Below are 15850 nucleotides of genomic sequence, written 5' to 3' on the forward strand. Positions count from 1 at the left end.
ATCGTTATTGACTCTAAATAAAGAGCCGTGCCCAGTGCTCTGGGCGACATGGTGGCGCGGCTGCAAGAGAGTAGAGGAGGAGGCTGGAGTGGTGGCAGCGCCGAGGACGGAGGCCCAGAGGCAGAGACCTACGTGCTGCGTTCAGACTCGCTCTGAGTGAACGGGATTTTAGTGATTGACCCGCCACTGTGGAAATAAAGTTGGGCATAACCCTTTCACCCCACGAACGTTCTACTATCATTTCTTTGGTCACACTGAATCCATAGCGAACTTGCCCGGGGCTGAAACCCATTGGCAAGACGAGGCATTTGCCAGTTGGAGAGGGTGAGGAAGAGGAATCCTGTCTCAGGTAAAAAAAACCGCAGAAAGATGACACAGTAATGTGTTTGTTCATGTGAGGAACTGGAAGTGGTTCAGGGGTGCATTAGGCCTTTGTGGTGTTAGTTCCACGTTTGATAGGGCTTCCTAGACCCAGCCAAAAGATATTGTAAACCGTTAGTTTTCTGAAAAAGCACCGCGCTGAGAATGAGCCCCGTGTGGTTGGTGCGCCCAAACGCACTGCCTGCGTAACTAGAAGAACTGACGGATGACTGCCCCACCACAACGCCGCTCAGCTCCCCCACCAGGGGCGGGATCGCTTCTTAGCGGACTTAACTGTGAGAAGCAGGGAAGATCAACGTGCGTGCGCACGCGGCACTCTCTGCCAGAGGTCCGGGGACTTTCCCCTAGGCATAAATGAGGAACTAGTCCCCAGTGCGTAGCCTAGGAGACAGGCCTTCAGCACGAGCCGTTAAGGAATGCCTTGTCTCTCCGCTTTTATAGGTCCATGAAAAATTTATCTTTCAGTTAGGGTGAGAATGTTGGCGCCGTGAAAAATAAAAACTACTTTCTAATATAATCTGAGACGGTAGGCTTTTGGAGGCATTCTGACTAATAGAATACCTAAATAGTAAGAAATGGACTAATTTAGGAAAGCTTGTCCTACAGTCCTATGCAAATAATATCTGGCCCCGCCTTCACGCGGAGAGGGCGTGGCCTCCACGAAGCATGCGCGCTGGGGCACCCAGCCAACGCTGGCACCGCCCGGGCCGTCCCCATTGGACCTGCTATGGCGAGCTCTCCCACGCTCGCGGGCGTGCTGGGGTTGCTACTTGCGTCGACCCTACCCGGGGTCCTCGGAGACGGCCCCAACCCTGACCTCCGGGCACACTCAGGTACCAGAAAGGGCTGCTGGAGGGAGGCTGGGACCGCCCGCGGGTCCCAGGCCCCAGCTTTCCCACCTCTGCTCTCCTCAGGAGACCCGGCACAGATCGCCCCAGGGGCCGTGGAACCCCGGCGGCGGGCGCCACCCAAGGACCAGCGCGAACGAGCCGGGGCCCCGGCGCTGCCTTTGGGAGCGCTATACACCGCGGCTGTCGTGGCTTTTGTGCTGTACAAGTGTTTGCAGGTGTGGGACGACCAGGGGTGGGGACTCCCCGGGCCTGAATCTTCCTTGGGGACGCTATGGTACCAAGACCAAGACACATCTTCCTGTCAGTCTATAAAATGAAGACAGTAGTTCTTTACGGCTTTCCAATATTATGGGGCTATTTTGAGTATGCAGTGAAGTAATAATAGATGTGAAAGGTGCTTGGTAAATTAACAAATTATGACCAATCATATTCGATCCAATAAAGAGAGTAAAGGTCATCCGAGCTAGTAATTGGTGGAGCTGGGATTTCAACTCACAAATTATCGTACTATAAAAGTGCGGTTTCTGGTGAGTTTCCAAGGTTTTGGCACCAGCAGTTGATTGCTGTAGCTGCAGGGTTTTTAGAGTTCAGTGTACCAAGCAGTCTCATGTTCTTGAGGAGGCCCTGAAACGTGAACCAACAGTACATTTTGGTGGATTGAAACTGTTAAAATGGAAAATAGTGCCTCCCAAGACTATCTTCAGCCCTGGTCCTGTCACTCACTTGCATTGGGTAATAGAAGGCTGAAGCAATTTGGAGATATGAAACTAGAGGGGATAGCTAATAGGGATAGCTGATCATAATTCCAAGTAGACTTGACAGGCTAGGGTGAGGGACTGAATTCAATGATGAAATTAAACGAGAACAGATATATTCTATTATTGAACCCAAGTGCTGTCTGAAAGAAACATAACTTAGCAGTTTTTTAGTTGACTAATAAAGTTTAGTTGTGCAATGTGACATTACTAGAGAATTTTATTTTCTTCAGGGTGCCTCTTTAAGGGCACTGTGTGCTCAGCAGAGCAACCAGGTAAAACTGTATCAAATGAGCACGGAGAGAAATTGGCAATATTAAACCAGAGAAGACATGGTGTGGATAAAATAAGAGTTCCTGTGGCCAGAATTCTCACCTGGCCCTGGTTGACTAGCTCACTGCACACCTATGGGTAATACATGGCTGTTGACTCTATAAAAGAGCTCTGCCCAGTGGCATGGCTGCAAGGCTGCAGGAGAGCAGAGCAAAGGCTGGAGTGGTGGCAGCGCCAAGGACAGAGGCCCAGAGGATGGCTGTGTGGGACAACTGTGCAGAGAGGCCCAGATGATGGCTGTGCGGGATGGCTGTGCAGGGAGGGAGGCCTAGAGGAGGGCTGTGTGGGATGGCTGTGCAGGGAGAGAGGCCCAGAGGAGGGCTGTGCGGACAGAGGGGCCCAGAGACAGAGGCCTGCTTGCTGCATGCACTCGCTCTGAGTGAACAGGATTTTAGTGACTGACCTGCCACCTGGAAATAAAGTTGGGTATAACCCTTTCACCCCAGGAACGTTTTGCTGTCAATTTCTTTGGTCACATTGAATCCACAGCAAACTTGCCTGGGGCTGAAACCCATTGGCAAGACACATGGGAAAGGGGATGGAGGGGGAAGAACCATTGTCTTCAAATTCCTGAGGGGCTATCACGTTGGAAAGACATGATTTTAGAAGAAGGTAAATGAAGGACAGTTTTTGGCTTTGTATATAAACTATAACCAGAGCTTTATCAAACTGGAGAGCTGTTCGCTCCTGGAGGTGGTTTCAATAGACTGAATGATCGCATGTGGGGCATACTGACATGCATCACATCCTGGGTGAGGGAGATGGACTAGATGTGATTGTGATTCTCTGAGGTAAAAACCCAGTAGCGTTCTCTACTTCCAATTATCCTCCTACTCTTACTGGCTTTGGAAACTGAGTATCACCCTTTCCTCCTTTCCTTTTTTTATCCTCCTACTCTTACTGGCTTTGGAAACTGAGTATCACCCCTTCCTCCTTTCCTTTATCCACAGCAGGGGAAAGATGAGAGTGCTGTTCTCAAAGAGACAGGCAAGAAGGAATCATTGCAGTCAGGTGGGTTTTGCACAAGTTTGTGCTTGGTGGGGTATTAGGGAACAGAAGATGGTAAGTAACCATTGCTTTCCTTTTTTCTTTACCCTCAGAGCAACAGCTGGCCCTGTTGACAAAACAGCTGGCCCAGACAGAGCAACACCTAAACAATCTGGTGGCCCAGCTGGATCCCCTTTTTGAGCGGTAAGAACAATGCCCCTGTGGCCAGGGGAGTTTGTGGTGGGTGGGAAAAGTGGGAATACAGATTGGGCAGCCCCTGAGTGGACATTTCTATAGTGTGACTACCCTGGCTGGAGCCCAGCAGGAACTTCTGAACATGAAGCTTCAGACCATCCACCAGCTGCTACAAGAAAGCAAACCAAACAAGAGTGTGGAGGTTCAAGAACCAGGTAAAGGATCGGGAGGTGAGAGTCTGCTGGAGGCTGAGACAGTCTCTGGAACAGGAGCATGCCAGAATTTTCCCCTCACAGAAGCCAACATACCCTTCCCCAAGGACTTGTGTCTAGAAGAGGAGGAGGAGGAGGAGGCAGATGACAGTCAGACCTGGGAGGAGCCCCTAAACTGGAGCACAGAGACAAGGAACCTAGCTACTCCCTGCGAAGTGGAGCAGGGGTTAAGGAGAAGATGTAGCAAGGCTGCGGCGAAGGGACCCAGTCACAGCCCCCACTGGGAAGGAGGAACAACGACAGCTGAAGTTTTAGTAAAATAGAGTCTGTTCTTGTGATTGGATATTCCTGTATGCTTTTTGCATTCCAGCTGGTCATACACACACCCATACTAGGTGCCTAAGAACAACTGAGCCTTCTTGAAAAGCTTCCCTTATTAGGCTAAAGAGGCTGCTTTCCACTGTGAGAGCCAAGAAGACAGAGGGAGCTCCAGTTCTTTTCCTTGTATTCCTGAGGGCACCATCATGCCAGCCTTCAAGGCACAAAAAGCCCCTTTTTTATATTGCATAGCTGAGACAGAAAGACCTTTCCAAAAAAAAAACACCTTTATTCAAGTCCAGAGGGAAAATAAATTATAGAAACTACATACAACATAAAAATATCCATGTTTACGAAGTTGCAGCCTTGGTAAAGGACTGGCCATAGACACAGCACCGAGCTTATCAGTCCCAAATCCCCACATCCGTGTTGGAGGGGCTGGTTCAGCAGACGTTCCACTTGGTTTCCTGATTCTTAAAAGATTAAATGACCCAGTGTGACATCATCCCAGGCAAACCCAAAAAGACCCTTCTCAGACTGTGAAGGGTTCTGTGTTTTGTTTAGTATTGAAAATTTCTTTGTACTCCTTGACTCTGACCTATTCCTGAATTATCCTGGGTTCTGGAATTTGTAAGATTTCTCTAGTTCTTCTGGCTGCTGTGGAGAGAAGATTAGTTTAGGCTCTGGCATGAGCACTCTGCTCAGACAAAATCACCCACAGGGTGTGTCCCAGACAGACACACACAGGGGGAGTCCCAGACAGACAGAGGACATGAGATGGGATCGGAACTCCTTATTTTCCAGCTCATGGGCTCCATCTCAGCCCTCTTTCTGAGGCAGGACACATCTTACCTAATGGCCAGAGTCAGATTGTGGCACCAACGCAAAAACTCCTCCTGGTCTGTGGACATAAGCAGTAGCTTCTCATGGGGAAAGGACAGCTAACAAGAGACCACCTCTTAGTGTATGGCTCAGAAAGGTCCAGCCTAAAGCTGAAGGCCTTGCTGTTTCCATGGAGATAATTTAGGGCTGAGGAAAAAACTAGTTAAGAACCCCAAACCCCAGTTATCCTCTCAGTATAGTGCTCAGTTCCTAGGAAAGGGCCCCAGGCCAAGGAGGTAAACAGGTGCATAGGCATTTGAGGTATATTTTGGGCCTCTACTATCTAGGGCTCCCACTGTTACTTACGCTGAGCAGTCCACCACAAGGGCCTCCTGAGTGGCCAAAGACCCTGTGGAGTTCACACTGGGCCATGGGATAAAGGGCCTGGCAAGCAAAGGTGCCACTCTGCAACAGGTGCAGTGGGGGTCGAGGTTTGGTCATGAGGAGCACATCAGAGAAGAGGAAGAACATTCGTGGCCGAGGCACCCCATGGGGAGCCACCACCAACAGCCAGCCCTGGTATAGGAACCAGCGACCTGGGGGATGGGAGAGCTGTTATTCTGGTGCAGCTCCAGGACCATGATCCATGGAAACAGAAGGAAAGGGAGGCTGAGGAAATGGGGGGTATGGGCCAGCAATACAGTGAAAGATGGCTTAAGAAAGGGCAGTTTGAGGACTTGAAAGTAGGATGGCTACCTGAGGTAAGCCCCTTTGCCTGGCGTCCACTGAGCAGAGCCTGGACACGCTGGAGGTGCTGATCATTCTTGTGTTTCTGACCAATGGTGTGGACTCTCTGGGCAGTCTCACTTATCAGCCGGGCAGCCCCTGGAATAACAACCCCCACCCCACTCCCAGCATATCTTCCACTTTGGGTGACTGTTTGTGAAAGACATGCTATTCTGGAGGGGACCAGGGTCAGGATCTGACTTCTTGAAGAGTATGCAAGGCAACAGGGACATTGTGTGCACGTCAAAAGAAGATAGGGGTATACTAGACATTGTTGGAAGTCAGAACCAGAAAGGGATACAGGAGAGGCAGCCTCCTGCCTGAGTTGCAAGGCACAAAAACATACGTGTGAGCTGTTGGTGGTCAGGGCTGTTGGGACCTGTGTTTTCAGCCAAAGCAACGACAAGATTCTCATACCTGGAATCAAGACAGTTGGACATCTATGAGGGGAAGTAGAGCTGGGCAAAATTCGAACACATGTGTAGATCACCCCCTACAAATACTGCAGTTGACAACCAGGAAAGGTTTGCTTCTGTCTCTTGTATCCCCCTCTTTCATCCAGGACTCAAAACCTGCACTCACACCACATGGCCCTCTTCTCTTCTGTCCCACACTGAGTTGGGCAGACTGACCATAGTTCCGGAGGCTATATCCTAAGATGAAAGTTAATCAACCCAAGGAGGATTCTACACACAACTTAACTCATCCCCAGAAACAGAAATTCTAAGTTCGGCCGGCCTCTCATCTCAGCAAGCTTTTAGATACCCTGTTGCTAGCCCTCCTACAGGCTCCCTCACTTCAGTGTAGAATTCCACATTTCCAGCTAAGGTTCTGAGACTGCAGACCCCAGGTACTCCAGTGGGTTCATATTTACTCCTGCAAAAGGATTTTAGGAGCAATCTGTCCCAGGTGAGAGGCATTGGGACAGATCCCATGGAATCCCACATTGCTGAGAGCAGTAGTTGTACAGAATCTGAAAAGTGAAGTTGGCCGAGTCGTGGCATGTTCACTTACTGCTGGAGCCTCTGCAGAGGCAGAGGGAGCAGATCCTGAAGCTGAAGTCCCCCAAACTCAGGGCGGCTTTCCTGAAGCCGCACAAACCTCCGGAAACGTTTGTTTTTCTTTAGTTGCTCCTGGAGTGATGGGAAAGGATTAGTAGCAGGGAGAGAAGCCATTCCTTAAGTTCTATTTATCTGTGTATACACATTCCCAGCCTCACTAAGCTGTGTGCTCCTGAGAGAACCGGTTTCCCAACAGGGAACTTAGCAACAGATTTGGGCACCCAGAGGGCACTATAAATGCAGGAACAGTATGAATGAAGTTTGGGTCTCCAGATGAAAAAAATGAATGGGGCAAAAGAGGAAGACAGGAAGGACTTGAGTTCATCTTCAGTTACCTGCAGGGTGGTTCGGGACCTCTCTGCATTGGCAGCAAATTGGATGTAGAGCTCCAGGTGTGGGCAGAAGCCTTCCAGGCCCTGCCCCCAGTGCCCTCCTTCGAGGTAGGGAAGCAACCAACTGCGTGGGTGAGGACAAAAAAGGAGCAGCCCAACAACTACTCAAGCACCACCACATGTAATTATCATAACCCTGCCCCGGAGCTAGTGATATTATCCCCATTTTACAGATGAAGAATTTGGGCAAGGTATGGCACTGGGCCAAGACCACAGATGAGTAATCGGCAGACTCCAAATATGAACCCAGGACTGTCCGACTCAGCTCTGTGTACTGCCAGAGGCCAGGGCTCTCCATCCTCTCAACCCACGCCCCTCTTACTCACTGACTGGCACCATAAATGAGTTCCCAGGGCCCAAACAGAGCCTGGCGCTCTGGTGGTCGCAGAGTGCCCTTGGCTCTCAGGATCCCCACGAAGTACTGCGGAAAGAGGATAGGGTACATAGTCTGCAGGAAGAGGAGGCTAGGGCCAAGGCGCATCCATTAACTGTGGAAGTCTGAGCTCCCTACACTCGGACGGACAGTCCAAGACCCAGGACATTCGGGGTCACTGACCTCGCGCACACCCTCCCACACCCAAGTATCCCCGCCCATACAGAAGGGCTTGCAGACCCGCACCGTGGCCACAAGCCCCAGCTGTTCTTGGTAGCGCCGCTCGGTCTCCAGCAACTCTCGCGCCGTGCAAACGCGTTTCCGCTCCCATCGGGCACGCTGCAATTGTACCGGGCACGGTGCGCTGAAGCCCGGACCCTCCATGCCGGGCTGACGTGACGGGTGGACACTTCCGGCCACAGCCCGCCTGAGATTCAAATCCTAACCGTTCCGGGGGCGGGGCCTCGGCCTGGGAAGAGAGCGCGCCCTCTGGCGCCGGGAGGCTGCGTACAGGACGGAGCATGCGCGGCGGCCAGCAAAATTGGGTCGGGTCTCTTCCGGAACTGGATGGCTGTCCTCTATAAATGGTCCTAAGTTGCGGCAGCAGCCTGGACTTTGAGTCAGGAGACTCCGGGGTGCAGACATTGGCAGGGCCTCAGTGTCCATCTATAGAATTGAGATGGGGGCAATATTTACAGTACATATTCTGTCCCGTGTCTGTGTCAGACCCTGAGGTTCAGTCATCCCCAGTGCTTTCGCTACTAGGACCCCTCACGGGTCATAAGGTTTGAAACAGTTTGGTCCCGGGACAAAGTTTACAGGTTTTAAGTTTTAAGTTCTCCTTTCATACTGATCCAAAACTTGGCAGCCAATTAACTCCTGCTTAGCAAATGTCAATAACTAACGTGGTGATTCCAAATTTCTGTACTTCTGGCCAAAAGCAAAACCGTGGAGTTGACTGGTCTGTACTACCTAGTTAAAGATAAAAATATACTACCCTAAAGAATCCATTCCAAAACTACTAGAACTAATATCTGAATTCAGCAAAGTTGCAGGATACAAAATTAATACACAGAAATCGGTTGCATTCCTATACACTAACGATGAACTAGCAGAAAGAGGAATCAGGAGAACAGTTCCATTCACAGTTGCATCAAAAAGAATAAAATACCTAGGGATAAACCTAACCAAGGAAGTGAAAGACCTACACACTGAAAACTAAAAGACCCTCTAAAGAGAAATTAAAGAGGACAATAAATGGAAATTCATCCCATGCTCTTGGCTAGGAAGAATTACTATTGTCAAAATGGCCATCCATCCTGCCTAAAGCAATCTACAGATTCAATGCAACCTCTATCAAAATACCAACAGCATTCTTCAACGAAGAGGAACAAATAGTTCTAAAATTCATATGGAACCACAAAAGACTCTGAATACCCAAAGCAATCAATCCTGAGAAGGAAGAATAAAGCAGGGGGGATCTCGCTTCCCAACTTCAAGCTCTACTAAAGTAATCAAAGCCACAATAATCAAGACAATTTGGTACTGGCACAAGAACAGACCCACAGACCAGTGAAACAGAATAGAGAGTCCAGACATTAACCCAAGCATATATGGTCAATTAATATATGATAAAGGAGCCATGGATATACAATGGGGAAATGACAGCCTCTTCAACAGCTGGTGTTGGCAGAACTGGACAGCTATATGTAAGAGAATGAAACTGGATTGCTGTCTAACTCCATACACAAAAGTGAACTTGAAATGGATCAAAGACCTGAATGTAAGTCATGAAACCATAAAACTCTTAGAAGAAAACATAGGCAAAACTCTCTTGAATATAACCATGAACAACTTCTTCATGAACATATCTCCATGGGCAAGGGAAACAAAAGCAAAAATGAACAAGTGGGACTATATCAAACTAAAAAGCTTCTGTACAGCAAAGGACACCATCAGGAGAACAAAAAGGCATCTGACAATATAGGAGAATATATTCATAAATGACACATTCGATAAGGGGTTGACATCCAAAATATACAAGGAGCTCATGCACCTCAACAAACAAAAACAAAAAGCAAATAATCCAATTAAAAAACGGGCAGAGGCAGTTTGAAAAAGACATGCACCCCTATGTTTATCACAGCACTATTTACAATAGCCAAGAAATGGAAGCAACCTAAGTGTCCATCAGTAGATGAATGGATAAAGAGGTGGTGTATATACACAATAGAATATTATTCAATTATAAGAAGAAAACAAATTCTAACCATTTGTAACAACATGGATGGAGCTAGAGGGTATTATGCTCAATGAAATAAGCCAGGCAGGGAAAGACAAGTATGAAATTATTTCACTCATCTGTGGAGTATAAGAACAAAACAAAAACTGAAGGAACAAAACATCAGCAGACTCACAGAACCCAAGAATGGACTAACAGTTACCAAAGGGAAAGGGACTAGGGAGGATGGGTGGAAAGGGAGGGATAATGGGAAAATGGGATATTACAATTAGCACACATAACATGGGGGGGCGCATAGGGAAGACAGTATAGCACAGAGAAGACAAGTAGTGATTCTATAGCATCTTACTGCGCTGATGGACAGTGACTGTAATGAGGTATGTGGTGGGGACTTGATAGTGGGGGGAATCTAGTAACCACAATGTTGCTCATGTAAGTGTATATTAATTATACCAAAAAATAAATAAATAAAAATAAAATATTCTAGATTTTCCTTCCTTCCTTAGGTCTTTTGAAAATTTGGCAGTAGCCCTGGAGGGTAAATTGACAGTGTCATTTTGTCAGAATATGTAAGGAATCTTAAAATGTGACAGCTCTTATGAACTAGCAGTTCCACTTCTAGGAATACATCCTAAAGAAATAGATATGTGGATAAAAATATATGGACCATGATGGCTGGCACAATGTTGTTTATAACAACAGAAAACAACCATCTAAATGACCAGTGGTAGAGAATTGACTAGGAAAGTTATAGTACAGCCATTTGAAGGAATAATATGAAAGCACTAAAAATTATATTAAAAAATCTATCAATATGGGAAAATGCATATAGAATATTGCCAAGAGAAAAAAAGCAGGCCACAAAGTTGTTTGTATAATCCCATTTATGTATAACATATATGTGACTAGAAGGATAAACAAGCAAAAGCTAATTGGCTTTTTTATCTCTGGGTGATGGGATTGCAGATAATTCATTCAGCAAATATTTATTAAGTATCTAATTTGTGCCAGGCACTGAATCACTGTGATTAAAGGGATGAATAAAACAAATAGGGTGATTTTTAAAATTCCCTTATACTTTCTGCCTTACTCAAGTTTTCTGCTTGACCATGTATACATTCCTTTTTAATTAGAAAAAAAATGCTATTAAAAACCAAAATGTTAAATACAAACTTTAGAACTCATTTCTAACACTGAGGACACCTAGGAATCTGGGCTGCAAGCCAAGAAGCAGTGCATTGTCAGGGTTCTGAGGTTCCCTCTACCTCTCCAAAATTCTAAGAATTCTGAGGAAGGAGAAATTCTGGATTGAGATTAGAGAGAAGCAACTTGAAGTGCTTGATGGAGGAAAGAGTGAGTTTGGGTCAGGCTGTACCTTGTACTCTGATTGCAAGAAAGTTGGTGACACCATATAGGTGGAGGACTGTTTACACTGTCTCAAGTGAAGAGGGAGCAGTCCCCAGTAAGAGCTCAAAGGTACAAGGGGACAGATAATCCCATGGTGATCGGTAAGACCATGAGCCTAGGTGATGGAAACAGAACACAACACTGGGGTCACAGCTGGTGACAGGTGTGTTTGGGTGCTGTGTCAGAGTGTGCATAGTGGTGGGTAACAGCCTACTGTGGGGTCAGGTGAGGAATCATCCAACTCTGGAAGAAGAAGAGAGCATAACTGAGATGACACACTGGGGACACTTTTACTGATTCCATGGGGACCAAATCCCACAGAGCAAGTCAGGCACAGCATACGCCACCTGGAAAAGACTCGACCCCCAACTCTGTCCAAAGGAATGAGGGACCAGGGGAAAAGGATCAGCAACAACCTCTCCATCCTTTAATTACCCTCAACCTCTGCTTTTCAATTTACTGGATGCTAGAAAAGCCCTAGGGATGTTTTGAACAACAATCATCAGTCATTCCACAAAAATTAAAGGTTTCTCATGTGCCAGGTCCTGTGCTAGGCATGGAGATGAAGTGATGGTCAAGAGAAATAAGATTCCTGCCCTCTTGATGTTTTAACCCAGTATGGCAAGAAGTCACCATGAAGTGAGATAAATGTTACAAGGGAAGTATAGCCTTCTACACATGCAGGAATGAACTCACTCTAGGCTAGGAATTGGAAAGTTTCTCAGAAGTGACATGTGAACTGATACCTGAAGGATGAGCAAAACAAAACTTGGTTAGGCAGAGCTGGCAGAGGGGGAGATGTGAGAAACAAATAGCGTGGACAAAGGCTTGGAAATAAAACATACGCACACACATTGCATTCAAGAAACTGCGAGAAGTTTAGTAGGACTAGAGCATAGATTGCAAAGAGAATGATGAGAAAGGAGACTGGAGAGCCAGATAGAGGCCAAACCATGGAGGAAATTTTTATCAATAAGACTATATCACAAGTAATAGTAAATTCAGAGTGGCTAACCAGTAAGATAATTTATTGGCTCACAAGACTGAAAAAAAAGTCCAGATGCAAGCAGGCATAGGTTAACTTAATCCAGTAGCTCCATCAACTCACCACCATTCCATTCTGCCTTCCATGGTTTTGCCTCCATCTTAAGGCTGGTTTCCATTGTGGCTACAACAAGGCCGTCCACAGTTCCTGTGGCTGTGTGCTTCCTTATCCATGTGTGGACAAAGCGAAAGTGGGTTCCCTCAGCCATCAAATAGTGCAGACACAGAGCTTCACTTTGATTGGGCCCATGTAGGTGGGAGATAGCCCTGAGGAAACTTGGCTCTCATCAATGTATAGAAGCCATGGAGTGGGTGAAACTGCCCACAAAGGGTATGAAGAGGGACGTGGGGAGAAGGCCTGAGGGTTTCCAACACAAGCCCATTCCTTCTCACCCTGGGCATCCACTTCAGTTCCAAAATGACTGATGGCAAAGCAGACTAAATGGTGGCTCCCATGAAGATATGGCCATGTTCTCACACCTAGAACCTGTAAATGTGACCTTTTGGGAAAAGGGTCTTTGCAGATACAATTAAGTCAAGAATCTTGAAATAAGATCATCCTGGATTACTCTGGTGGGCCCTAAATGCAACGACAAATGTCTCTATAAGAGACATCCAGTAGAAAAACACAAGAACAAGAAGAGAAGGTCATGTGAAGTCAAGGCAGAGACTGGAGTGATGCAGCCTCAAGCCAAGGAGTGTGCCTGGAGCTGCCAGAAGCTAGAGGAGGCCCGGAGCCTTCAGGAGGAGCAGGGCCCTGACAGCACCTCGAGGTCAGACTTCCAGCCTCTCGAACCATGAGAGAGTACATTTCTGTTGTTTTAAGCCACCCAGTTTGTGGTAATTTGTTAGAGCAGTTCTAGGAAAGTAATATAGATGGTGAGGTAGGCCAGAACTTCAGGTCAGCCCCAAGGCCCCAGAAGGGCTTTGCTTCCAATCCATGGCTAGGGAGTAGGGGGCTTTTACTCTTCCGACCCTAACAGGGAATAGCTCCCTCCTCTGCAACCCTGGGAGCAGCAAAGACATAGTGCTCAGCGTTTTTGAAGACACAGATCCTAATGACCAAAAACTTGACTTTGAACAACCATAGAAAGGTTGTGTGCCAGGCAGGGGGTGCCCTAGTCAGTCCTGAGTACACTTTGTCCCAACCTGGTGAGGTTCAGGAAACAAGACTCTGAGAGCTCAAACCTGTTTTAGGGTTTGGCAGACTCCCAGCTGCAAAGGCACAATCCAGGGTCAGAGTCTACATTCCCCACCCAAATCAGAGACAGTCATAGACAGAGACAGACTGCACAAGAAAGAGACAGCACCATGAAGAATGGCATTTGGGAACTTAGGGAGCTGTAACAGAGAGAGATTTGACTTGGACACATCTGGACTCTGAAATACTTAGAAAAAAACAGGAGATGATAGAGACATGTGTGGCCATATAGAGTGCTACAGAAAAGTGTACAAAGAGATCCTGATAGAGACATAAAAAGGAGAAAGATAGAAACACTCAGGGCATTTAGAAAGAAGGAAAATGAAATAAAGCTGGGATTGGTATTGGAAAAAGATCTCTGGACATACAGACTCCAGTTAGCATGGTGCTTCTGAAATGGCAACCTAGATTTTTAAGCAGACTACCTCCTAAGATGACAGCTTGGAGGACAACTGTTGGTCAGCCATACAAATTTGGCAAACAGTATGACAATCACTCTGACAAGGCAGATAACTTGGGGTACCATAAAAATGTGATGTCATGTGCTGGACTAATTGTGGTTTGACACACACAGATCATTGACAGTGAGCTCCCTGAGGGCAGGGAAGGCATCTTAGTCAATTTGGCTTTTCTCAAGCCCTGTCAAGGTGATCTTCAGAGAAAACAATGCTCAGTAATGGTTACTGAATAAAAGACTTAGTCAAATACTGAACCCTGCCCTTATGGAACTCAAGGCTATTAGAGCAGATAAAACATCATAAATCACCTTAATATGAGTTGGATGGTGGGCAAGGTTATTAGTGAGGGCAGACAAAGAACTGCAGTGGTTCAAAGGCACCAGAAATCTCTTTCTGTGATGTAGATTGGTCCAGAAAGACTTCCTGGAGGAGGAGGCCCTTGATCTCAGTTTTGAATAGAAGGGATTCAGACAGGAGAGATAGTAAAATAACTTCTGGCTGTAAAACTGCAAGAGTGAAGCTGGCTGGGGCATTCATGTGGGGTCCTAGGGCCCCTGCTGTGTCAGGCATTACTTCTCTAGATAAGTGATCAGGAGAGTCCCCAGGCAGGAGCAGGGTAGCAGGAGCACCCTGCAGCTGGGAGCTAGTTACCAATAGGATTAGAAGTATCTCAATATATATAATTAACCTATACAGCCATACTGATGCATAACTACTGATGTTAGTCTCAGATATGAACCTTCTGAGATTGCTTTACTCTCTTTTGGTGTGTCAGAGCCATATGGGCCCTATTACAAAGTGAGCCTCTGAACAGTAGAGGTTGTTCTCTAGCTCAGTGCTGCATCCTACTAGGGCCTGCAACACTACCTGGAGGATTAGAGGAGGCTCAATAAATGTACATTCAATGAATAGGCAGACTGGGAACCCCAAGCCCATTCTTGGGGTCCTCTCACTCTTCACCTCCTTGCACCCACTATCCCCTCCAATCCATGCTCCCCACCAGCTCTCAACATGACCTAATAGAACTGGATTCTGTCATCTGCTCAAGATATCTCATGCCTCTCCTTTACCCAGAATACCATCCTCCCCATTGTTTTTACCAATTGAACTGTTACTTATTGACCTGATCAAATTTTGCCTACTTCTGTACTACTATTTGAGGCAGAATTAATCTCTCTCCCCTAGATATTATGATAGTGTTTGCCCTCACTCACTAGACAGCAAGATCCTCAGGACAGGGACTGTCTTACTAATTTCCATACCTCCACTCCATAGCCCAGTGCCTGACATATATAGTAGATGATAAATAAGTATTTGTTGAATATAGAGGTGAACAGCATTCCTTGCAGTGAGAACTAGATGAACAAAGGTGGTCAAAGGTTTGGGGGAAAAATGAATAGTTTGATTTGGCTGGAGTATGAAGGACAGTATTAAGACATAAGATGGCAAAGTCTCTTGGGTAAGGTTTTTGAAGGGATTTGGAAGTTGACTTGAGGGAGAACATGGGCAGATGGAAAATATTTTGGTAGGCAGTGCAAAGCCAATGATGATTTTTAAGTAGAGGTGTAATATGATGAAAAATAAGTTTAAACCCATAAGAGTCCCTCTCATATATATACTCAGTTTTCCATTCATACTCAGATTTGCTTGTCACCAACCTATCTACCCACCTACCCCAAGACTCCCCTAACAGTTTGCCCTACCCTTTTATCTGCTCCCTGGCTGGGCCAGGGATACATACATGGGCTGCTTCCCCTCTCAGTCAGAGGACTTAGGGGCCCTGGCTCCCTGTTTTTCTCCTTCCCTGCCTGGGGTTGGGAAGCCAGCCAGTTAGCAGAGTCTGGCTAGGGAGCAGCCAGGCAGTGCCAGGAAGAGCCTATATAGTGCCAGGTGGTGCCTTGGGTTCCAGGCTGAGCCCAGAGCCCTGATAACCTTCTGCCTTCACACACACCTGTCCCTCACTCCATCCCTCCACCCCTACCCAGGCTTTGGTATCAGGGAGGGGGCACAGGGCCAGAGAGACCTGCAGGAC

General features: G+C 46.9%; 2 protein-coding genes across 9 annotated transcripts; one reads left to right on the plus strand and one right to left on the minus strand.

The window, feature by feature from the left end:
• Window positions 1-1049: 1049 nt before the first annotated feature.
• CCDC107 (coiled-coil domain containing 107) lies at window positions 1050-4057 on the plus strand. Of its 7 annotated transcripts, none has more exons than XM_057498822.1 (6): window positions 1050-1214; window positions 1296-1447; window positions 3274-3331; window positions 3421-3511; window positions 3605-3717; window positions 3799-4057. In XM_057498822.1, exons 1-6 carry the CDS (start codon window positions 1109-1111, stop codon window positions 4035-4037), a joined length of 759 nt encoding a protein of 252 aa, XP_057354805.1. In that variant the 5' UTR covers window positions 1050-1108; the 3' UTR covers window positions 4038-4057. The 7 variants fall into 7 exon arrangements, with proteins under 7 accessions (XP_057354805.1, XP_057354803.1, XP_057354804.1 ...); XM_057498821.1 differs by having other exon boundaries at window positions 1052-1214; window positions 3271-3331; XM_057498820.1 differs by having other exon boundaries at window positions 1051-1447; window positions 3271-3331.
• Window positions 4058-4296: 239 nt separating this feature from the next.
• On the minus strand, window positions 4297-7901 carry ARHGEF39 (Rho guanine nucleotide exchange factor 39). Of its 2 annotated transcripts, none has more exons than XM_036888563.2 (9): window positions 7713-7901; window positions 7420-7514; window positions 7037-7157; window positions 6655-6773; window positions 5987-6057; window positions 5611-5739; window positions 5221-5450; window positions 4885-4973; window positions 4297-4686 (listed from the first exon to the last, which is right to left on the minus strand). In XM_036888563.2, the coding sequence occupies exons 1-9, from the start codon at window positions 7848-7850 to the stop codon at window positions 4674-4676; spliced, it is 1005 nt and encodes a 334-aa protein (XP_036744458.1). In that variant the 5' UTR covers window positions 7851-7901; the 3' UTR covers window positions 4297-4673. The 2 variants fall into 2 exon arrangements, with proteins under 2 accessions (XP_036744458.1, XP_036744457.1); XM_036888562.2 differs by having other exon boundaries at window positions 4297-4689.
• Window positions 7902-15850: the final 7949 nt, after the last annotated feature.

Source organism: Manis pentadactyla, chromosome 3, assembly GCF_030020395.1.
Source record: "Manis pentadactyla isolate mManPen7 chromosome 3, mManPen7.hap1, whole genome shotgun sequence".
In the NCBI taxonomy this organism is placed as follows: domain Eukaryota; kingdom Metazoa; phylum Chordata; class Mammalia; order Pholidota; family Manidae; genus Manis; species Manis pentadactyla.